Source organism: Barbus barbus (assembly GCF_936440315.1).
Source record: "Barbus barbus genome assembly, chromosome: 20".
Taxonomy (NCBI): domain Eukaryota; kingdom Metazoa; phylum Chordata; class Actinopteri; order Cypriniformes; family Cyprinidae; genus Barbus; species Barbus barbus.
In genome coordinates, this window is record NC_136748.1 from 14,389,943 (window position 1) to 14,413,031 (window position 23,089).

The following is a 23,089-nucleotide window of genomic DNA, read 5'->3' on the forward strand; positions in this document are numbered from 1 at the left end:
AACAACCAATTCGAATCACTCTACACAAAATCAATACCTAGCCTATGATGAAATATCGCATATTTTAACACATCTAAAAAATAAAATGCATATTCACTTTTACGATTTTATCAATTTCGGGTAGGGAAAACACTTTTTATCATTCTCGGTCTCAGATGATTTTTTCAGTTCTTCCAATGACCGTGGGAACCCTGGCGTAAATGATGACAGAAATTTCATTTTGGCCGCAATATCCCTTTGTATTGAGAATGTCATGACCGCATTTATGGGACATAACCGACAGGACTTCACGGGCGTTAAATCACGGAAACGCAGGACATCAGTGTCGAGGCGCATTTCTTAACGACGGTGGGCTGTATTTCTAAGCGAGGATGTAAAGCAGACAGAAGCATCTGCTGAAGGTGAGAAGGCATTCCGAGCAGAAGCGCTATTGTTACTGCGATCAGATGAAGCGCAAGCGACGATTCACACAACTAGTCGAGAGAGAATTATTGCTAAATGTGGCTTTCAAATTGCCAAGAATATGTGCACCATTTACTTCGAAACCCACAAGCGTCCACTTCATTTGAATCACAAGAATTGAATTTCACATCAGAATAGTTTTATCACAGGACAAGCAATGCGCACACGCTATTGTATTAAATAACACTGCGATTTAGATCAGTTTAGTATGTGTTAATATGCTTATTTGTATTCTCATCGACACGGGCCTTGCCTCTATAGAGGCATTAGATGCTTCCTTTGCTTGCTAGCTTCCCAGTTAGCCAGGGCTAGTTAAGTGTGACACCGACACAACGCACTGTAGAGACAGACAAATCTGTGCATTTACAGAAAGCTACACAACTATCGCCTAGACGTGGAAATAAGTCACACATTAAACCACATTCAGTAAAGCAAACGACAAAACGCATGCTGGAAAGTCACATACTCCGTGTACATTCCCCTACCTAACATGGTCGCTCCCAGCTCCAGACACCACAGATAGGAGGCATTCCAACTATTTCCTTTAATTTCTGCGGATGCGATACCGAAACAAATTCCAGTTTTGTCACGTTTCCCGTGAGTGGTTTGAATAATCGGCGAAATTTCCCCAAAGTGGTTGTTTTCTAGCAGTAAGAGTGGTATGCGTGTAATCGGAGAGCCGAGCCCTCCCCTCTCATTCCAGGCAGTAATGGCGACGGAGATCCTCTCTCTCTCTCCTAACTTTTCCATACCGCTCACCGCGGGGGCACGACGCGCGCTCACGATTGCCTCTCAGGATCATGTAGGTTAATAATTTCTGATTTTGATATCTTAATGTAATCTGTGCTGCTATGGCAAGCAAGTAAAACCAAGGAATAAACTATTAAAAAGCCATCTATGTGTATTAACACTATAACTCTGTTCCTATCTATCTATCTATCTATCTATCTATCTATCTATCTGTCTATCTGTCTATCTGTCTGTCTGTTATTAGGCTATATTCACATATTGGTTGTAGTATAAGTCAAGTCACCTTTATTTATATAGCGCTTTTAACAATACAAATTGTGTCAAAGCAACTGCACAATATCAAAATAGGAAAATAGTATGTCCATAATGTAGAATGACAAGATTAAACACTCAATTTTCAGCTAAAGGCATTTAATTTAGTAGCCTTTTGGATTGAGATTTACTGATGGAAATTGCTTTAATGTTTTGCTCCAAGGTTGGAATTTTTTTAGGTTGTTTTATTTATTTGGACATTTCTCAGTTGATTTTCTAATTTATTTATATATATATATATATATATATATATATATATATATATATATATATATATATATATATATATATATATATATAATAAGTCACTGTCTTAATTTTTAAATAGCTAAGGGATATTTTTAATAAATGATTTGTATATGGATTGTGAAATATGTTATATTACTTTATTTAAAACTAGTTGTTTAAAGCTGGAAGTTAAAGCTCTATTGTACTGGGGCCTGTTTCATTAAACAAGTTTACCAAATAAGCCAGGCTTATTTCAGTTAGTCTGACTTATTTTGAACCAAATCAACTGTCAATAAGTCATACTAACTTAAATAAACCTGACTTATTTGGTAAACTTGTTTAATGAAACAGGCCCCTGGTCTATGAAGGCTCAGCTGCTATTTCTATGACAGAAAACACCATAGATTAGGAAGGTCGGTCTTATCCTGTTTGTACCATTTTATCTATTCTTATGGATGTATTTGGCACAAAGTCTAAAGTTAAATTTAAAATCTTTTCTGAGTCCAGAGCTTTTATCATAAACTAGTTCATCATAGCTTTACTTCATCAATAAAACATGTCAGTGGTAGTCATTGGTGTTCATTTAGCAAGAGATTGTATGCTACAATGAATTTAGCAAACATCTGCAGTACATTCAGTTTGTTTGTTTGTACCCAGAGAACCCAGGACAATGTTTATAGTAGTACACTGTTTACCATTTGAGTTAGCACTGAAATGAACCCATCCATAGCTTTTGAATATGCACAGCCTCTCTTGTGCTTACAAGCTTAGTTTATTTAAATTTAGATTATTCTTAACAGACACACACTTTGCTTTACTATTATACATTTATGATTGTGAACACGTACTCCTTCAGTATGTCTGTGCCTGGCAGAAGGATCCCCTGCTACTAACCAGCAGAACTACACATGGGCCGGTCTGATTAAGGAATGAAGGTGGGTCACACACACACACACACTGTGCCCACGCTGCTTCTTGTTTGATATGTTTGTTTCATAAAATGATTCGCCGTTCACCAAATCTATTGTCTAGAGAGCATCTGTTCCCAAGGCAACACCTATCTGTGGTCAGTGGCCAACCACTCCCTGTCCCGGGACGCGATACAAATGTCAAGTTTCTTCTTTTGTAAATGCAAATGGTCAATCCGACCACTTAGGGTCTGAAATCATTGATTTTTCTATAAAAAATATTGCCATCATCATGAGGTTGACAACATCTTTGTTTTCATCTATTAAACTTTACATACATTTAAAAAAGTGGAATTAAACTTATCACCGTTGGTAAATTTGGCAATGCTGATTAATAAGAAAAGACACAAAACATACGTTTTAATTTTTAGAAGGTTGAAATTTTGTACAGTGAATTTTTACTTGATATTATTGTCAAAGTGTTCAAAGTACATGTTGGTCAAGACAGGAAAAAATGGGTCATGTTTATTTTTCCTATATGTTTCATACTTCACATTTTCATACCGCAAATACCATTCAAAAGCTCAAAAAAGGGCAATAACATTTTTTATTATTTTGAGAGAAGGCTCTTATGTTCATCACTGCATTTATTTGATCAAAAATACAGTAAAACTGTTGTGAAATAAGATTACAATTTAAAATGTTTTCTATTTAATATATTTAAAAGAATAATTTATTCCTGTGATGGCAAAGCTGAATTTTTTTCAGCATCATTACTCCAGTCTTCAGTGTAGCATGATCTTTCAGAAAACATCCTAATATGCTGATGTGCTGTTCAAGAAACATTTTCTATTATTATTAATGTTAAAAAAAGAGTTGTGATTCTCTGAGGCTGCGCCTAACTATAAATCAGATAGTCTGACTACAGTTTTTTCTTTTATCCAGATCTGATCTGTTTTGTTGAACAATGGCTCTAAATGCCTGTGGGTCTGAAAGTGAATTTCATCACAGTGTCATGATTGTGTTTGAATTTGACAGTCAAATGCTACTGCCATCAGCCATGTAGCCATCACTTCCTCTAATGGATGTTCATTTGAAAATCATCCATTGAAACCCTGTTTGCCAACAAAAAAAGAGACCCATCTGCTTTTGTGTCATTCTGGATTCAAGAGTGTTATAGTATTATTTATTTACTATTATAGTATTTATTAATATTTATTTTATATTTCAGTTTACATTTTAATTTTAAAGTTTTAGTAATTTTGTTTTGTGCATTTGTCTTCTTTTTTATTTTTAAATGTTTATAGTTTTAATTTGAAATATTTTTATTTCAGTTTTAGTAATATTAGTACTTCAATTTAAACTGATTTCAGTCAGGTGACAAGGCAACATTTATCATTCTTGTTTGCTTGAAGTTTTTCATATAATATTTATATTTTTATTTTATTTCAGATTTATTTAAATTCCCCAAACAACATTTAATAGTTTTGGCTTTAATAACAACATGGATTGAAAAGCAGCAATTTGGTTATTTATTTTTTAAGTTTTTAAAAAAGTTGTCTTGCTATCAATAATACCTATAATAATAACAGAATTATCTTCTATAATGAAGCTTCCCCAACACAGACTGTATGCAAAGTATAGCACTAATTAATGTTCTTAATTAATGTCCATTAATGCAGCTTCTGCCCACAAAACACAAATGTGTGGACATCAAATGCTCAGCATCAGGCCTCATAATGTGTCTGTCCGTGCCTCCTTTAAATCTTGCCCTCTCTCTTTTTTACATCATGAATTATTTACCTTCCCCCCACCCCCAAATCTCCTTCCAACACCCCTCAGATCTGCAGATTTCTCAGATCCAGATCCTCTTGCTGAGAAGCCTCTGGTGTCCACACCCTTTGTGTGGAGTCTGATTGTGCAAGATAAGGCGAGTCATCCCTATGCATTTAATGCAATCTAATAGAGCCAAATGATTATAAATGTTAGGTATAAATGTTTACTACAGGAAGGATTTTCTTTTTTTTTTTTATAAATACCTGCTCAACTACTCAGCTACCTAAAATATAGTTTTATACAGCTAATATTGCTTGTAGAGATGCTCCCAAAGTTTGTGAAGAATGCTAGAGAGTTAAAGCACCTCATAGACGTCTCCTTCAGCATTCATCACCCCCCTCCCATTCGTTCCCCTGCGCTGCAGTGCAATTGGAACCAGCTGCTGCTGCTATTTACCCTGAGCAGCACCACTGCTACATTGCCATGGTTATGGATCCATGCTTGGGATTGTGGGAAGGGCTGGGTTTCCGGGTCACTGCAGACGAGGTTTCAGGAGAGAGATGTCATGAAAATAACTATAGCCACATGCTTAATATTGTTAATATATAATAAATAATATAAATTATGTAAAATTTACAGTAAAAACATTTTAGGTTTTACTTTTTAACTTAAATTTACAGTTAAATACCGTAATTTCATTAACTGATATAATGTTAATATATCAACCTATTAATGTACTGATATCAGTTTTGCACCTTTGCAATACACCGATAACCACCAAATACAGGTGGTGATGAGAAAGTCACATGATGAACCAAAGCCCATCACCAGCAGCTTTTAAATAATAATATATATAGAAGGTGCACAGTGTCATTCACACAAACACTAAACACCATCATGGTGAGACTCATTAAACTGAAATATGCAATAAACATTAATTTAACAACATTAGATGCAACATACAACCCTAATAAACATAACTGACATAAAAAAACTAAATTTGAAATGCAACGCAGGGAATTCTGGGAACGTCAGTTTACGGTTTTTCCCTGTAAATTTTACAGGAACGTACCGTTAAAAGTTACCGCAAAAGTTACCGTTAAATTTTTACTTCTAACCATTTAGGTTTTTACTGTAGCATTTTCACAGTTTTTTATCCATTAAAATCACGGTAATTTTTACACTCTGGAGCTTTTAGCTAAGTTTTCAAATGAAATAAGTGCTGAATGGGTAAGACTAACAGATCTCCAGAATTCAAGTACATGCTTCCTATGAGAGTATAGAGTTAGTAGTTTGAGTGGGTAGTTGCTGTGTTACTTTAGTTAAGCTGACACATAAAGAAAAAAAATCCCAATTTATTAAATAAAATAGGAAAGATCAACATGGTAAATTTTAACAACTTTGCCAGCTATATATTACAGGGGGGAAATGTGTACAAATTGTACCTTAATAGACCTTAGAGATCATAAAAGATGCATATTATTTAGAGGGTGCTGAAAAAAAATGGTAGGATTATTTTGAAACAGTTTTCACTAGAAATTGCTGGTAAATTTCACAAATAAATATAAAGAAATGGCAATAACATTCAATTAAATGTTAAATTTGAAGTAGAAATACTGAAATAGAATTTTCCTGTAAAAAATGCTCCAATAACAAAAAAAAGCATCTTCAAAAAACATTTTACAGTGTAGTAGTATGCGGTATTATTAGCTTCTATTATAGTTTTCATTGTTAATCTTTAGTCATCTTTAATAATTTAATAACTTTTTTTAAATTTCAGGGGGTGGGGGGGGGTTCAGTCAGGTTTATTTGCTTTTTTATGGTTTTAATTTTAGTTATAATTTTAACTAACTATACCCTGGCAATGAACCTTTTAACAGTAAATAAGGTACAAAGGCACTACAACAGTGACAAGATGTGATGCCCCTAAAGGTCCAATTTTTGCACTTTTTTATTTTCCTGAAAGTGTTCTGATGTTTCACAGAATCAGGTCTCAAGATATAGTATTAATGGCGATTTATTATACATGCCAACAGTATACTTCAGCTGCTTTGAAAAACCTCGGCCCCAGAAGGCACGTACCTTGCATAATTTTAATCAATTATATATATATGCATCTTCTATTATACATGTGCAGATCACCACTTCAGTCAATTTACAGGCATGAAGCCAATACATAAGCCATGAAGACTTCATGTACTAACCATAAGGATGCAGAGATTTCCACATAGTTAAATAATTATGCCATTTGCAATAATAATAATGATATTATTTTCAACCAGATCAGGATCTGGTTGAAAAACTGTGCTGTTTTACATTACACAACTAGAATGATTTACAGTGAACACCATTCTTGAGCAATATTCATTTTACAGATAACGATTTCTCCTTAAATGTCTTTTGTTTGCACCTCAGCTTATCTTATTAAAAGTATCTGCTCATGAATCGAAGATGACACAGAAATAAGACTGCCCTCTGTCCTCTTGGGCTGCACAGCTACCCCATTTAATTATTGATTTTTTTCCACAGCCTTAGGAAGTGGAAGCTATAAGCTACATTTACCACATGGGGCAAAGTCTGCATTTATAATGTCACAGAGAACGCCACAAGGACACTGTTTTAGAAATCAGTTTCTTGCCAGCTGGGAATAACCTGAAGCATGCTCAATCATGTTGCTTGTTAAGTAATCTGAATATGCCCATGTTATGCAGTGTCTCACAAGCAGATAAGGTTTCATGAGTGAAGGTCATCTGATCTAGGATCAGATTTATGAATGGTCTTCTCCCATTTGTTGTGAAATTCCCTTTCTGGGAATTTTGGTGAATTCTACATCTCTATATGAATGGATGTTTACACCTCAATGACACATTCATGGGAGTGTGAGTCACAGCACTGCGCTCAATGACATCAGTCAAGGCACGTTATCGGGATAACGCTTTCTTTATCGTGAAAACAAAGAGAAAATAAATAACACCAAATGTGAAACTGTCCCAATTCAGCTGAGGTCATTGTACAGCTGAAACCCCGGGGTCAGTCTTCTGGGAACAGTTAAGCAATTGAGACTAAAAGAAAGCAAAATAGCTTCATTGCAGTGATGAATCACAGACTGATCTGTCTGGCCAGTGTGACACAGGGGTGGACTGAATACGGCTGTTTCAGCTGAGTCAAGGGAGCTGTGAAAATATGCAGGAAGTGACCCTGTTTTTCTCATCCCGTGAAAACCTCATCCCACTTTTCCTATTGGACCAGGAACGTTTATCTTTATTAAATGTAGTTAAGTAACAGAAGAGTCCAATCATGTTACTGTCAAAAGAGGAACATTTGTCATAGTTTAGGTGAAAGACCTAATTTAGCTATCACTGTAAATCAAACAAAGCACAATCAGATGCATGAAAACATATGCACTGCCATCAAGTGGTCAGGATCTGTAGTGAACATCTTTATGGATGTGGAATGACACTTTTCTGAAGTCAAATCATTGACATTGACTATAGCTAACCAAAACCTGCCTTTTGACCCATTTCCTTCAAGGTAAACAATATCTTACATTAGGGCACTTATAATATGATCATATTTGCGGTGAGTTCTTATTTTCATTATAATGAAAGCTTACTTTTTGCCAAAATTATTTATTAATATTTGTTATTTTAATCTCTAAATAACATGAACTGTATGTCAGTGCATAAATAAAGAACATAAATTATAGTTTTCTAATAGGTAAGTGTTACCAATTTAAACAAATAGGAGACAATGATACAATGCTGATATTTTCCTCAGGTCAGCAAAACTACATTAAATGTGGACATCATTTATCTCAGATGTTCCACTAGTCGGTGTACTGCTGCTGTTGCAACTCTTCTGTAAGCCTCAGCCTGCAAAACAGGCAAATATGCATGAATATATAAGAAAATGATTTCATGAATCTTATTTCAGCTCAGTTCTATAAATGTTTGTTAAAAATCTGAAACTCTGTCTGACTGAAGTCTGCCAGTTGATTAGTCTCTTAGTGGATTATATGTAAACATCTTTTATGTGAAATATCTTATTCAGGTTAAATAATCAGTGACATGCATTTTGTATGATCCCTCTTATTTTGGTAAAATAATTAACATTTTGCAGATTCTGCGAGGTGTTTGTAAACTTTTGACTTCAACAGTATATTATATACAATAAATATGCAATATTTTCATTTAAATTTTGTCATTTATCAATACAAGCTATCACAGTAATGTACCAAATTGTTGCACCTAAATATCATGAAAGACTTACAGTAAGTAACTAATGGAAACCAATGAAATGCAAGACAGGAATCCAACATGATTCACTTACTTCTGGACTATCAGGTGATGACACAACCACGGGCTGTCCCTTGTCTGATGTTTCTCTTATGTTGAGATGAAGAGGAATGTCTCCTGGAGTGAGAAGAGACAACCTTGTGTCCTCACAGACTGGCCATACAATTTGACCTCATAATATGCATTACATTTGATAAATATCAACTTTTATTTTTTTCAACGTGCTTAAATGCTAAAACAGTTGGTCATAACGTAATACTTTATACAGAATGGCCTTACCAAGCATCTCTACACCAAGGGTCTGAGCCAGCTCTTTAGCCCCATCTGAGCCAAAAATGTGTGTCTGATGATTGCACTTGGGACACTGGAAAACACTCATGTTCTGAACCAGACCCAGCACCTGAAAGCGCAAAGCACATCCTTAAATGTAAATTTATTTGACAAAAATACTGATACCAATCAGGTAATTTCTGTCAGAAATAACAGTCACGGAATTAACACAATGATTAAAGATATTGATATTAATATTTTGATGCCATTTAATGTTTCAATGTAGGTCTCTATCAGCATGAACCCAACCTGCTTAAACTCTATTACTTTCCACTATATTTTAATGAAATGTTGGAGCTGGAGCCTTTAAATACAAAAGTAAATGCTTTACCGGAACGTTAACCGATTTCATAATGAATGTTCTGAATGCTAGAAAACATTAATGCATCCAATTCTCTCCCACCTGATTCAAGCAATGACAATCAAACCTTAAATGATAATCTGAATTGGAAAAATCCATGGCTCCGTTGTGACTGACATTAGGTGAAATGCTTCTTTCAGATTGTAATAGATGCCAAAAAGAGGCAGACAGACCATAAATCAGCTGTAACATTTGTTTATTTACCTGCAATAGGAATATTCTGAGTAATAGACAGCTGGACATCTCCAGTTCCAGGTGGCATATCAATCACAAGGTAATCCAGATTCCCCCAATCTGCCTGCATGGAAAAAGTCATTATGGTAGTGAAAAGAACAACAATGTTGAGTAAATTGGATTATTTTCTTAGACTGCAGAAAATGACACAATTTTACATGGAACCAGGGTAGAGAATAATTCATGCACAATCATTCGGAATGTGCCAATGGATGGAAATTGAGCTCTATTGAAGAAATCACATCTATTTGTGCTGGATGAGGACAACTAAGAAAAAAAAACAGATATTTGACAAAATCCTATTATCAACAGCAATTTCCAAATCCAAATTGCACACCTGTCTAATGAGTTTCTCAATAGCTGACATCACCATCAGACCCCTCCACACAATAGGTGCAACCTCTTCAACCAGAAAGCTCATTGACATACTGTAGAGGTCAGAGAAGCAAAAAATAAAACATTTAAACATTAAAATGTATTAAAGAAAAAACAAAACTAACATTCAAAAGTATGAGGTCAGTGAGATTTTTAAAAAAGAAATGAATATTTCTATTGCATTTATCTGACAGTAAAGACATTTATGTTAACGGAATGAAAATTGTCCTGAAAAATTTTGATTTCAAACTGGTAATAATTAAAAAATGTTTCTTGAGCAGCAAATCAGCATATTAGAATGATTTCTGAAGGATCATGTGACACTGAAGACTGCAGTAATGATGCTGAAAATTAAGTTTTGACATCACAAGAATTTACATTTTAAATTAAATTTTTACTGTATTTTTGATCAACTAAACACAGCCTTGGAGAGCATAAATGACCTTTTAAATGCATTTTGAAAATCTTATCGACCCCAAACTTTTGAACAGCAGTCTATATAAAATAACACTTTTGGGCTGTAACTATGAATCAGTCACGTACTTGCCAAGGAATCCCAAAATTCACAAGTGGCCTCATTAAGTTCTCTGAAAATAATGAAACAAGGATCAGACATGATTGACAAACTACTTTTCTTATAAAACAAGATCGGTTTCGTTTACAAAAGCAAATGTGGCCACAAAACTCACTTTCTGTTAATTCAGGGTTTCCTTTTGGGTTCATTAATTTTGGAATGGAGGGGCCATAGACATCAGCATCTAGAAGACCCACCGATTTTCTCTACATGCAACAGTGGTACAAAAAAAGATATTACTGAAGGCAAAGCGTCTAATAAAAAGGGAAATAATTTTGTGGTTTCAATACAGTGTCTAAGATAGGGTTATCTGAATGTCACCTGATTGTTAGCCATAAGTCCAAGAGCAAGATTCACTGTGAAGACATTAAAAATTAAATAAAGTTTTCAGAGAAATGCTGGCAGTTGATTAAAGAGTAAAACACACAGATTGGAAATGATTGTGGCATGAACCCCACAAAGGTCAATGAATGCAAAAGACAACAGACCTGCTTATGTGGACTTTCCCACCCCTCCTTTCCCTGATGCAACAACAATGACCTCTTTGACTCCAGCTATGGGCTTCTGTTTTGGCAAACCTCGTGCCATGTGCTGCCTCTGTCTCTCCTGTAGGGCTCGTTCACCAGCACCTGAAGTCTAAACAGAAAAAAGGGGGACAATATGTGTCTGTAATACAGTCTAAAGTGTAATGTCGTTGGGATTATGCATCTATACATCATTAATAATTAGGGCACCTGTAATCAACACGTTAATGAGTTTTAATTACCTTGAAACGGATTTCATGTCTATTTGGATGTGTAGGAACAAATCTGCTAGCCAAAAGTGGTGTGCCTATAATGCTTGAGGACGATGTATATATTTGCAAAACTCTTTTGTAGCTGTCGTGTAATGTAACCATCTTATAAAGCTCCCAGAGACGAGATTTCAGACTATGTCACGAGCAAAACAAAAACAGTTTCCATCGGTTTAGTACTTGGTTACGTTTTTGAATAAGTCATATAATATATATCACAAATACAGTATGTTTTTTTAAAAAAAACATAAATGTAGATAGCATGAGCTGTCGTGAAGTCGCCTCGCGGAATCGGAGCCCCCTGCAGTTCCATAGTTAATTTCCAATAAACTCGCGAGGTTCATTCAAAATAAACTTGTATTATTAATGTTACCTCGGAATTAAATTGATCACTGTCATTGAAATCGGTTATTTCCGGCATATTCCGTATCAATGTCCGAGAGAACAGAGAACGACTTGAAAGCGCGAGCGATTCTCCAGCAGTGTCTGCACGCGCGACTGCAGGTCAAACCTCCAGATGCTGAGAGTGAAGCTGAATGGGTTGAGGTATGGGGAAAATATTTAAATAATTCATCTTAACTACACTTGTCCAACTAATGACCTGTCTAATGTAATTCTGGTTGTTCAGATTAATAGGGGAATGGTTATCTACATCTGCTTTTTCAAAGGTACAACTGAAGATATAATCCCCAAAATGGGTATGCAATTGCTCCTTTCTTATATTTGCAATAAAACATGCATACATGCATTAATTCTGAAATGTTTATTTAATTGTGCTTTCCTTCTCTGTGTGAACACTGCTGAATATGAAGCTTTGTGAGACAGAATCTGGAAAGTACACCTCAGTCCTTCAGCTACCAGGCACAGTACCGCAAGCTACGCTTGGAGGAAAACCTAAAGGAAAAGGAATGCAATACCATGGCAACACTGGGAAAGATGAAGGCTTGAAACTTTACGACAGCTTTGTGTCTCATTGTCAAAATGAACTCAGCCTGCAAGAACAGTGACACTGTTACAGAGGTCAAACATGGAACGTATGGGAACAGACAAGTCCTGGAGATGGATACAAACGGACCTTATACTCATCTAATAGAGTTTTAAGAATTCTACCATTTTTATTTGTTTGTAGATCATTACTATATCGGTGTATGAAGGACATGGATCTATACGGATCATTCGGAAGTATGGAAAGACTAATACACATTTATAGCTCCACTCCTAATTAAATTATATATAATGCTTACACCTGGTGTTTGTGTCTGGTTTCATGTTATCTTGTGCTATCTATCTATTTTGTACTTATCTGATAAAATAGTCCATAAATCAGCTGTAATATTTGTTTATTTGGGTGCTGTTTAAATATAGTTGGACATCTTCAGTTCCAAGTGGAATATCAATCACAAGGTAATCCAGATTTACCCAATCTATCTACATATAAAAAGTCATTAAAGTATAGGGAAAATGTTGCATAAATTGGATCATTTTCTTTGAACTGCAGAAAATGACACAAATTGTAGCATTATTATTAGTAATAGTAGTATACAGTAAATTATAGTTTAAAAAAAATATTTTTTTTATACTTGATGCCCATAGTTTACACACACACACACACACACTAATTACCATACACCTAAGGAGATTTGGCTTTAAAACTTTTTGGGCTTTTTTTTTTTTAGACCTGTTACTTATTCAATTAATTGAATTTGCCGAGTTACTGCCACCTGCATGTCCCTCTCCTGTCCGGCATGTGGCAGTAACGTGCAGGCATTTTCAGTATCTCCCAAACCAACAATCCAGAACAGTTTATGGACATGCACAACAAACATGAGCTGGACAGTATTAGGATCCTTGTAGTGATGAGCAAGATCATTTCACATTCAGCGACATGTTAACACAACCAGACTCTGCGACTGAAGAAACAATCTTTATAGTGGATTCGCTCACGTTACTTTGATAATGACTCATTGTCTTCAAGAAAGCTGCTAATGGACGGCAGACAGAAGGAGCATTACACCCAAAGACAAGACACGTCAGCTGTAAGACATCGAAAAACATGTAAGACAAACGAGGGGGCTGAGTGCCTTTCCCAGCCTTCTAATGGGACGAATATAAGGATCCCCAAACGAGGAGGACACCTCAGTTCTCCCTCCAGAGATGACCATGTGCCAGTTTATACTCTGCTTCTGGTGCTTGTGCTCTCTGTATGTACACGCTTTTACAAAATCACTGAGCCTCCACATGTATGGTGAGTATTAGATGTGTAAAATTGTGATTGTAAACCTACTATCAATGCACGATGAATGAACATTATGGTCCATTTGCAGTTGGGATGAGACTCATTTCGGGAAAATGGGAAGCTATTACATTAACCGCACCTTCTTCTTTGATGTCCATCCACCCCTTGGAAAGGTATGAGTTTCAGACCCCTGCTAGTTGTAAGATAATATTTTGTCAGTTTGTGTGTAGTTTGTAGTGTGATTGAACGCTCCTCACTCAGATGCTGATCGGCCTCGCTGGATACCTGACAGGCTATGATGGGACCTTTCCCTTCATAAAACCAGGGGACAAATATGAGCACCACAGCTACTGGGGGATGAGAGCGGTAAATCCCAGTTCAATTTATGCATATCTTTAAGACGGTTCATTATAAGCAATTTTCAAGTAATTTTATTTTTCAATTAGTTTTTAATCAAATTACATATTATAGTTGAGCTATTGCTTTTGCTTATTAAGCTAAAAAACAGTTACTTTAAATTGCAATAATATTTCAAAATATGACACTTTTACTGTATTTTGATCAAATAAATGCAGCATAAGAGACTTTTTAAAACTTTTTTGTTTTTAAACCTAAACCTACTGACCCCAAAGTTTTAAGTGATGGTGTATAATAAATAATATATTGAAGTATTGTTGACTGTGTTCAATATATAATAAATAATTTGTATTAAATTATATTACATTATCATGGACATCATACGCCAAAATGCAAATTGTTAATTTAACAATGCAAAATTGTTGCTGAAAGGTGAAAAATGCAAATATATAATATTTTTGGAAGTTGTATTTGAAATATACTTGAAGGTCCAAAAGTTATTCTAATTATGTTTATGTAATTTAGTTTTATTTAATTAATTTTTTTGAGTAATGTAAAGAAATTGCCGTTAGCTTTTCTTTGCATTGCTTATGTATTATTCTTCAAATGTAATCTTTAATCCCTGTGATGAATTTGTGTTTAGTTCTGTGCAGCTCTTGGTTCCTGTCTTCCTCCTTTTGCCTTCCTTATTGTCCTGGAGCTGTCACATTCTACACCAGCAGCGCTCATCGCAGCCTCTCTGCTTATCTTTGGTGAGTGTGGAAGTGATCATCAACACAGAGCTGACCTGTATTCAGTGAAGGCATTACGATGATGATCTAAATCCACTGATGTATTTTACAACAGACACTGGCTGTATCACCCTTTCTCAGTACATTCTCCTGGATCCCATTCTAATGTTTTTCATCATGGGCTCTGTTCTCTGCATGGTCAGATTCAACACACAGAGACTCAGGTAGAGGTATCTGGAGCATCTTTCTATGTAGCTTTATTGGTCGAGTTTATGTACCTAATAAAATGCAAATTTTCTTTCTTGTCTCTAGCCCTTTCAGCTTTTCCTGGTGGTTCTGGCTGCTTCTGACAGGGGTCTGCCTCTCTGGCTCTCTGGGGGTAAAGTTTGTGGGGCTGTTTGTCATCCTCTTGGTGGGTATTAACACGGCATTTGATCTGTGGAGGCTGCTTGGGGACCTCAGCTTGTCTTTGGTATGAATGAGAACCTGTTACAAGATTGAATATATACTCAAATATAGTACACTGTTCAAAAGTTTGGGATCAGTAAGATTTTTAATGTTTTTAAACAATATCTCTTGTGTTCAACAAGGCTGTTTTTTTCATCAAAAATACAGTACGAACAAACACCATATTGTAATGTGACATTATGAAATATTATTATTACAAATGAAAATAACTGTTTTCTATGTGAATATATAATAACATGTAATTTATTCCTGTAATGTTAAAGCACATTACTCTATTCTTCAGTGTCACATGATCTTTCAGAAATCATTCTAAATTGTTGATTTGCTCAAGAAACTTTTCCTATAATTATTAATGTTGGAAACAGCTGTGCTGCTTAATATTTTTGTGGAAACCGTGATGCTTCTTTCAGGATTCTTTGATGAATAGATTTCTTTAAGAACAGCATTTAATTGAAATAAAAATCTTTTATAACACTGTAAATGCCTTAACTGTCACTTGATCAATTTAATGCGTCCTTGCTGAGAACAAAAAAAATCTTACGGATTTCAAACTAAACATTAGTGCATGTTGTGAATGAAAATATTTTCTTGTTTTTCACTAGCTGGATTTTGGGAAGCATTTATTAGCTCGAGTTTTTGGGTTGATAATGCTCCCATTGTTCCTGTACACTACAATATTTGCTGTTCACTTCATTGTCTTAAATAGAAGGTATGTTTGAGCCAATATTAATGTTCTGTTCTATTAATAAAGCAGTTAATTGGTCATTAATTCAATAAAATAATGCTAAAGCTTTGTTCTTTTCGATATACAGCGGTCCTGGGGATGGTTTCTTTAGCTCTGCTTTTCAGTCTCGCTTAATTGGAAACAATCTGCACAACGCCTCCATGCCAGAGTGTAAGAACAACTTGAGCTCAATTTTTGGCATTTTTACTGCTTATGTTTCTTTTTTTAACTTAAACATATTGTGAAAAGATTCAATTTCCTGACAATATCCTGGCTTGTACCCCTCCCTCCACACAGATCTGGCATATGGCTCTGTCATAACTGTGAAGAATCTGCGAATAGCAGGAGGGTATCTGCACTCTCACTGGCACCTTTACCCAGAAGGTGTTGGAGCTCACCAGCAGCAGGTCAGTTCACCATCGTTTACTCTTAACAGACAGTTTGACAGCAGCACTACAGTAACACTATCTGGAAAGTTTCAAGATGAAAAACTAATTCTTATTTTGGTTCAAAATTTCTAATAACACTACCGTTAAAAAGGTTGAAGTATATAATAATCTTCCAGACACCAAACCTATGAACATCTAACTGTGCACATTTGATTTGTGGCGTGAATTTAGTATACAGTGCCCTCCAAAAGTATTGGAACAGTAAAGACAAAATTGCTCTGTTGGCTGTGGAGTCAAGACATTTGCAAATATGATTAAAAGATGAATACAGAATGTCACATTTTATTATTGGGTGATTCAAAACACAGATGTTTTACCAGCTAAGAAGATCAGCACTTTTAGAGTTTCATCCCTCTATCTGATGTGAGCATAAGTATTGGAACAGTTGCCTCACAGGTCTTTCTAAGTGATCAGCTGTGTCCTGTTGCATTAAATCTTCAGATATTAAAAGCAGGGAATGCGTTGTAGTTATATCCATTACTTCTGTATTCTGAATCTTGCATTCGATGATGACACACACAAACCAGGATGAAGACGAGGGAGCTGGCTTTGAGACAAAAGCAAGCAATTTCGATGATAAAAGAAAAGAGGAAGTCAGTTAGAGCTCTAGCAAAAACAAAGGGCATGGAGAAATCAAGAGTTTGGAAACAACCAGTCTTTTGACGACTGTGATTGGTTTGTTGTCCAAGAAGGAAATAAAAGAGCACTTTTAAGAGTAGGGTTTATTATAAGCCTTCACTTGTAATTTTTCCTGTTTTACCTCTCTCTCTCTCTCTCTCTCACACACACACACACATTATTTATATATATATATATATTCTTTATTTTTTATTTACCATGCTGTCATGCGTAACGTATTTTATAGGAAATTAACTGCGACATAATAAGTGCTGTAACAGACCCAAATCATCACTGCTGCATAGTTGCATTTTTTCAGTTGTCAAATATGTTAATGTAGTGATTACGTCCATTTCTGGCGCTATGGCATTTCAGCGCGGTGTCTGTGATGTTAGCATGTCTTTAATAAGATCGGTCACAAACATGATCCCTGCACGATCTATTGTGTAGCATCTTATTAACTCTCTGTCATGCATTGTGTGCAACACATTTCTTCTCCCTCTTCATGTTCCGTCCATTTTCTCCGCTGTTAAAGAAACTCTTAAGCCCCTTAAAAGTCCTCGTCCGTACTCCTAACAATTTTGGACCCTAAGACCTCTTTTAAGGGTTAAGATGCTTTCTGAATTACTTTTTTCTTTACTAGGATCTTTTCTTTAATTTTAAGAGGATACGCCCACATTTCTAAGAATTTTCTTAGAATTTTGTTACTAGGAGCAACTCTTAGCACTAAGATTTTTCATGAATACGGGCCCTGATTTTTAGAGATGGTTATTTTTTATAATTATTTCATATTATTTATATTATTATTATACCCTTAATCCATTACACAAGCCAGCTTAGTTTAATAGTAATTATTAAGCTTTTATTTAAAATCAATGTAAACATATAGATAATATGCAATATAAATAAGTTTTAGAATTAATAGCTTTAAACATGACTGCATACCTATACCTATAATATTATCAACTCTATAAACTAACTTAACAACTTTTACTTGCGCTTATATGGTAAGCTGTTATCTTTAAGTTCTTTCATAGATCCTTTCATGATCGTGCTGTGTAAATGTTTAAATTCTTCATATTGTTCAATCATTTAATCTTCGCACTGACGAGAAGTGAATAATAGTTTTAAGGCATTGGCTGCTCATTACTGATGTCACACTTTCATGTGCACGCGCTCCATTAGCTCAGGATCAAGCCTGAGTTGACCGAGAAAGTTGATGATCAGTTTCATGGTACCAACAAAGCTGGATTGGACTGGTTTGGTTTTGTCAACTTAAAACTAATCCTGTAACCCTGAGTTTGTTCAGCCACCATCATGGTACAGGCCCCTGATTGGCTGAGAAAACAACAGTAGTTGATGACAGACAACTAATGACTGACGCTCTGACAATCTACTGTCCTCAGGAGACTTTGACACAGAATTACAGATGCTACACAGCAAGATGCAAACCTCTGACCAGCACCAAAAATAGAAAGGCAAGATTAGAGTTTGCAAAAAAGCACAAAGGTGAGCCAGAAGCGTTTTGGAACTGTGTTTATGGACCGATGAGACAAAGATGAACCTTTATCTAAGTGATGGGAAAGCAAAAATGTGGAGAAAAAAAGGGAACTGCAACGATCCCAAGCATACAGCCTCATCTGTAAAGCATGGTGGAGGTAGTGTCATGGCATGGGCATGCATGGCTGTCTCTGGAACAGGCCCTCTAAACTTTACTGATGACTTAATGTATGATGACAGTAGCAGAATGAAATTGGAAGGATACAAAACCATCTTGCCTACCAATGTTCAAGAAAATGCCTCCAGATTAATTGGGAAGTGCTTCATATTGCATCAGAACAATGACCCAAAACACCCTGCCAGTTCAGTCAAGGAATTTATAAGGGCAAAGAAATGGAAGTCTTAGATTGCCCAAGTCAATCTCCAGATTTAAATCCGATTGAACATGAATTTCACCAGCTGGAGAGGAGAGTAAAGGCAGAAACTCCCCAAAACAAGCAACAATTGGAATTGGCTGCATTAAAGGCTGGGAAAAGCATTTCAAAGGATGAGACCAAGAGTCTGGTGATGTCTATGGGTCACAGACTCACTGCTGTGATTGTGCACAAGGGATTTGTAACTAAATAATAGCTTTTAATCTTTTATATCTGCCTTATGTTCAACTGTCCCAATACTTATGCTCACATCAATGATGGGATGAACTCTAAAAGTGCTGTTCTTTTTATTTGGTAAAACATGTATGTGTTGAAATGGCTAATAATAAAATGTGACATTTTGTAGTTTTGTCTTTACATTTCCAATACTTATGGAGGGGACTGTGTTTTCTGTTAGGTGATGCATTTCTAACAGAATGATGAATCATATTCCTGTATAAATCTGTTTTACATCTTACCTCGTGTAGGTTACAGCCTATTTGCACAAAGATTATAACAACCTATGGATGGTCAAGAGACCTGACAACTCTGACGGTGAGTTCTTGTACATGTTTGCATTATATTAATAGATACACACTGCAGAATAATCAATAACTCCTGTTCCCTGCTAAGATCTCACAGGGCCGCCAGAACTGATACGACATGGTGATATCATTAGACTGGAACACAAAGAGTATGTATAAGGTCTTTGGGAAAGTCACAGTTATGGTCTAAAAGAATGATGTGAACTGTTAGTTTAAAGCAGTGCACGCCTGATTTTCTTCATCAGAACTACAAGAAATCTTCATAGTCATTTCCATGAAGCGCCACTGACCAAAAAACATCTGCAGGTCACAGGTTACGGCATTGTGAGTACTTTATTTTTTATTAGATGTTACCATTCATGTATTAATGTTTTGGCATTATTATAGAATCTATGTTCCCTTATCGGTTGATTAGGTGGGTTTGTGTTCTATCAGCTTAATAGATTCAGCTTTGTTTTTATTTTCTTATTGTATCATTGCCAGCAAAAAGATGGCCTTGTGCTTCTAGTTAACATCAAACCTCAGCACAACTTCATTGATCATTTTCATAAGTTCCAATAGAGTAGCATTACAAATTTTAAACAATAATGGCTTTTCGTTTCAGAATGGAAGTGGAGACATGAATGACTTGTGGCAGGTGGAGCTGTGTGGAGGGAAGAAAGGAGATCCGGTGAAGGTGTTGCGTAGTAAAGTGCGTTTTCTCCATCGCTCTACAGGCTGCGTGCTTGGCTCCTCTGGAAAGACCCTTCCCAAGTGGTGAGAGCGTTCATTCAGCAGAAACCTTAGATCTGGTCTGTAGTGCATATTACACACAGAAGACCATTTAAACTGGATTTTACTCTTCTACAGGGGATGGGAACAAGTGGAGGTCACATGTAGCCCATATGTCAAAGAGACCCCCAACACACAGTGGAACATTGAGGATCATATCAACCCTAAACGTATTTGCATGTAGCTAATAGACAGAAATGTGCCATTGGATTGGTTTTACTTAGCTATTCATGCAACATCTTTTTATGTCTACAGTGCCCAACATCAGTCTTTCAGTGCTCAAACCAACTTTCCTGGAGATCCTCTGGGAGTCTCATATTGTGATGATCAGGGTAAAATAAGATTACCCTAAAGGAAAATCTACCTTTTAAAATGTTGCTTTTGCTTTGGAATGGTTCATTAATTAAAGTATATGGGTTTAGGTTTAGTAAAACTTGTATTTTTGTACAGGGAAACAGTGGTTTAAAGCCCAAAGACAACGAAATGAACTCTAAACCCTGGCACTGGCCCATCAACTATCAGGTAGATTGTATAAAAACACAGTTTAAAGGAAACCACTATTTTGAAAGTGATATTTTATTATTATTATTTATGATTAATAATTTGAATAAGCTTTACTTTTTATATTTTGCTTTTATTTTAGTAGTAGTAATTTAGTAATTTTATGTGCCATTTTTGCTTTTTAATATTTCTATCTAATTTTATTTGATTTATTTTTAGTCATTTTAGTACTTCAACTTATTTTATTTTCGTTAGTTGCCAATACAACATTTCTGATTTATGTTTTTTATTCATTGATTTTTGTTCGCTTTAGTAAAAGTTTAATTAACACTAACAAAACTGTTTTGAATCTCATTATAATTCATTATTCATAATAGGGTTTGAGGTTTTCTGGAGTGAATGAGACAGAGTACCGCGTTTATCTTCTTGGGAACCCTGTAAGTTTATCAGATTTTTTTTTTTTTGTTTCCTAAAGTCTCTTGTCATATAATTACTGAAGATTACATTTAATCCTCAGGTCATCTGGTGGCTGAATCTCTTGAGTCTGGCTCTGTTTGTTTTAATGCTGACAGTGGCATCTTTAGCAAAACAGAGAGGAGTGAAGCTGGAGGGAATGAGGAATGGTAAGCAGCACTACATTATGCAGTACTTAAAAAGAGCCAATCGGAACAAGTCTAAAACAGCTGATGTTGTCTTTCAGTGCACTGTCACACTCTCATGGAGGGTGGTGGGATGCTGCTTTTGGGTTGGCTATTACACTACATCCCGTTCTACATCATGGGTCGCATACTCTACTACCACCATTACTTTCCTGCCATGTTGTTCAGCAGTATGCTCACAGGTACGACAGCAAATTAGATAACCGAGGGAACTGCATTGGTCCAATAGGCTATGCTGCAGTCAGAGCTGCCTTCTTTTAATTACAATAAAATGAACATTTGCTGAAAATCTATTCACCCTCATGCCATCCAAAATGTAGATTTGGAGAAATTTACACTGACATTACATAATTTGCTCACCAGTGTATTCTCTCCAGTGAATGGGTGCCGTCAGAATGAATCCAAACAGCTGATAAAAACATTTAGAACTGCTTTGAACTGTTTTCACTTTTTTGATCTATATATATTTCTCTCCCGATATAGACATGTCTTCAGTACAGTAGAGAAAGCAGTGTAATGGATAGAGGACTTGTATGTTAGCCAGAAGCAATGGTTTGAAATGAAAAACGTCTTAATGAATTTGTTTCTTATAAACGCAGCTTTTTGCTTCACAAGACGTTATCGATAGTCTGGAAACATGTAGATTACCTGTGGATTATTGTGATGTTTTTATCAGTAAATTTCTCAAAATCTGTTCTGATAACTAACAAAAACAAAAAAACTTGTCTATATATTTCAAATTTTGCAGCATTAATTAGCATGTTTAGACACAATGTTATCTCAATACACACATGTAATGCTAACATTTAATGACCTTCTTTAAGGTATTACTCTGGACATCTTCCTCCAGAATTTACACCATCTCTTTAGTTCATCCATATCCCATTATTTTATGAGGGGAGGTCAATTTATACTCCTGTTAGGGTTCATCTACAGGTAAGACTCTTAAGATTTAAATTTAGTTATTTTTGGGCTAACATCAATTTTATGCTTTTATTATATTTACAACTTTTGCTGTTGTAAATTAATCAAGTATATTAATTTTATCTTATGCTGAAATTGTGCATTTTGTACAAATGTTCTATGTATTGTGTGTTTTTAGGTCACAAATATTGATCTCACACTTGAATTTCTACTTGTTTCAGCTTTTATCTCTTCCACCCTCTCTCCTATGGTATGAAGGGGCCGCTGGCGCCAGACCCTGCCTCATCCATGGCTGGCCTCAAGTGGATGGAATCCTGGGAATTTTAGATAATTTTAGACTATTTTAAAGTGTCCAGGACTTCATAAAATCTTTTTAACCATTTCAGTTGTTACATGTTGACTGGCTCATTTCATTGTGGAAGTACAGTCTTTACTCTGCTGTGATGAAACTTAGAACTTAGAATATTATTTTAAATATTATTTTTATTTTACATTAAAGCTTGGTGTTGTTTAACTGTTGTAGCTGGACCGAACTAAACTGACAAGTAATAAAGTGCCTTTCGTGTTTCAGATTTGAAGACTCCAATTTTCATTTGTTACACATTTCCTTCTGAGAAAAAAAAGAAAAAGTGTATTCAAAAACGGCAACCACTGATGTATCTCAATATTATATTTCTCAGCTACACAAGTTGCGGTTTCGATAAATTAAATTGACATTTCTGGGTCATACCACTGAATTTCATTTTGGATTGGCAAAATAATTAGCTGTGTCCCTTTGTAATTGTGTTACTGGAA

General features: G+C 35.5%; 2 protein-coding genes and 2 pseudogenes across 6 annotated transcripts in view; 2 read left to right on the top strand and 2 right to left on the bottom strand.

The window, feature by feature from the left end:
- LOC306886474 (rho GTPase-activating protein 5-like) overlaps positions 1 to 1,193 on the bottom strand; it is a 36,166-nt gene extending 34,973 nt beyond the window's left edge. For both annotated transcript variants that reach the window (XM_079443588.1, XM_079443589.1), the window contains exon 1: positions 948 to 1,193. The gene's annotated coding sequence lies outside the window, so the exon portion shown is untranslated. The remainder of the gene's footprint in view (positions 1 to 947) is intronic.
- A 7,839-nt stretch (positions 1,194 to 9,032) lies between these two features.
- LOC306886721 (iron-sulfur cluster transfer protein NUBPL-like) lies at positions 9,033 to 11,503 on the bottom strand (annotated as a pseudogene). The gene is made up of 8 exons: positions 11,372 to 11,503; positions 11,094 to 11,241; positions 10,927 to 10,961; positions 10,721 to 10,811; positions 10,579 to 10,618; positions 9,994 to 10,084; positions 9,627 to 9,720; positions 9,033 to 9,131 (listed from the first exon to the last, which is right to left on the bottom strand). The product of its transcript is annotated as an iron-sulfur cluster transfer protein NUBPL-like (transcript).
- Positions 11,504 to 11,830: 327 nt separating this feature from the next.
- LOC306886722 (D-aminoacyl-tRNA deacylase 2-like) lies at positions 11,831 to 12,499 on the top strand (annotated as a pseudogene). Its single transcript has 3 exons — positions 11,831 to 11,944; positions 12,027 to 12,096; positions 12,194 to 12,499. The product of its transcript is annotated as a D-aminoacyl-tRNA deacylase 2-like (transcript).
- Positions 12,500 to 13,170: 671 nt separating this feature from the next.
- LOC306886191 (protein O-mannosyl-transferase 2) lies at positions 13,171 to 22,867 on the top strand. 2 transcript variants are annotated; one of them, XM_079443122.1, is made up of 21 exons: positions 13,171 to 13,643; positions 13,723 to 13,807; positions 13,896 to 14,000; positions 14,635 to 14,743; positions 14,838 to 14,946; positions 15,035 to 15,194; positions 15,793 to 15,899; positions 16,003 to 16,085; positions 16,212 to 16,321; positions 19,383 to 19,449; positions 19,528 to 19,588; positions 19,685 to 19,763; positions 20,044 to 20,195; positions 20,289 to 20,380; positions 20,466 to 20,542; positions 20,661 to 20,732; positions 21,089 to 21,148; positions 21,229 to 21,334; positions 21,412 to 21,552; positions 22,195 to 22,306; positions 22,516 to 22,867. In XM_079443122.1, the coding sequence occupies exons 1-21, from the start codon at positions 13,384 to 13,386 to the stop codon at positions 22,619 to 22,621; spliced, it is 2,253 nt and encodes a 750-aa protein (XP_079299248.1). In that variant the 5' UTR covers positions 13,171 to 13,383; the 3' UTR covers positions 22,622 to 22,867. The 2 variants fall into 2 exon arrangements, with proteins under 2 accessions (XP_079299248.1, XP_079299249.1); XM_079443123.1 differs by having other exon boundaries at positions 15,035 to 15,134.
- Positions 22,868 to 23,089: the final 222 nt, after the last annotated feature.

Coding starts and splice junctions, on each gene's coding strand:
- LOC306886191 (XM_079443122.1), top strand. CDS start 13,384: ATGGACGGCAGACAGAAGGAGCATTACACCCAAAGACAAGACACGTCA. Junction 20,733..21,088: donor ACTGGCCCATCAACTATCAG/GTAGATTGTATA, acceptor TATTCATAATAG/GGTTTGAGGTTTTCTGGAGT. Junction 22,307..22,515: donor CTGTTAGGGTTCATCTACAG/GTAAGACTCTTA, acceptor TACTTGTTTCAG/CTTTTATCTCTTCCACCCTC.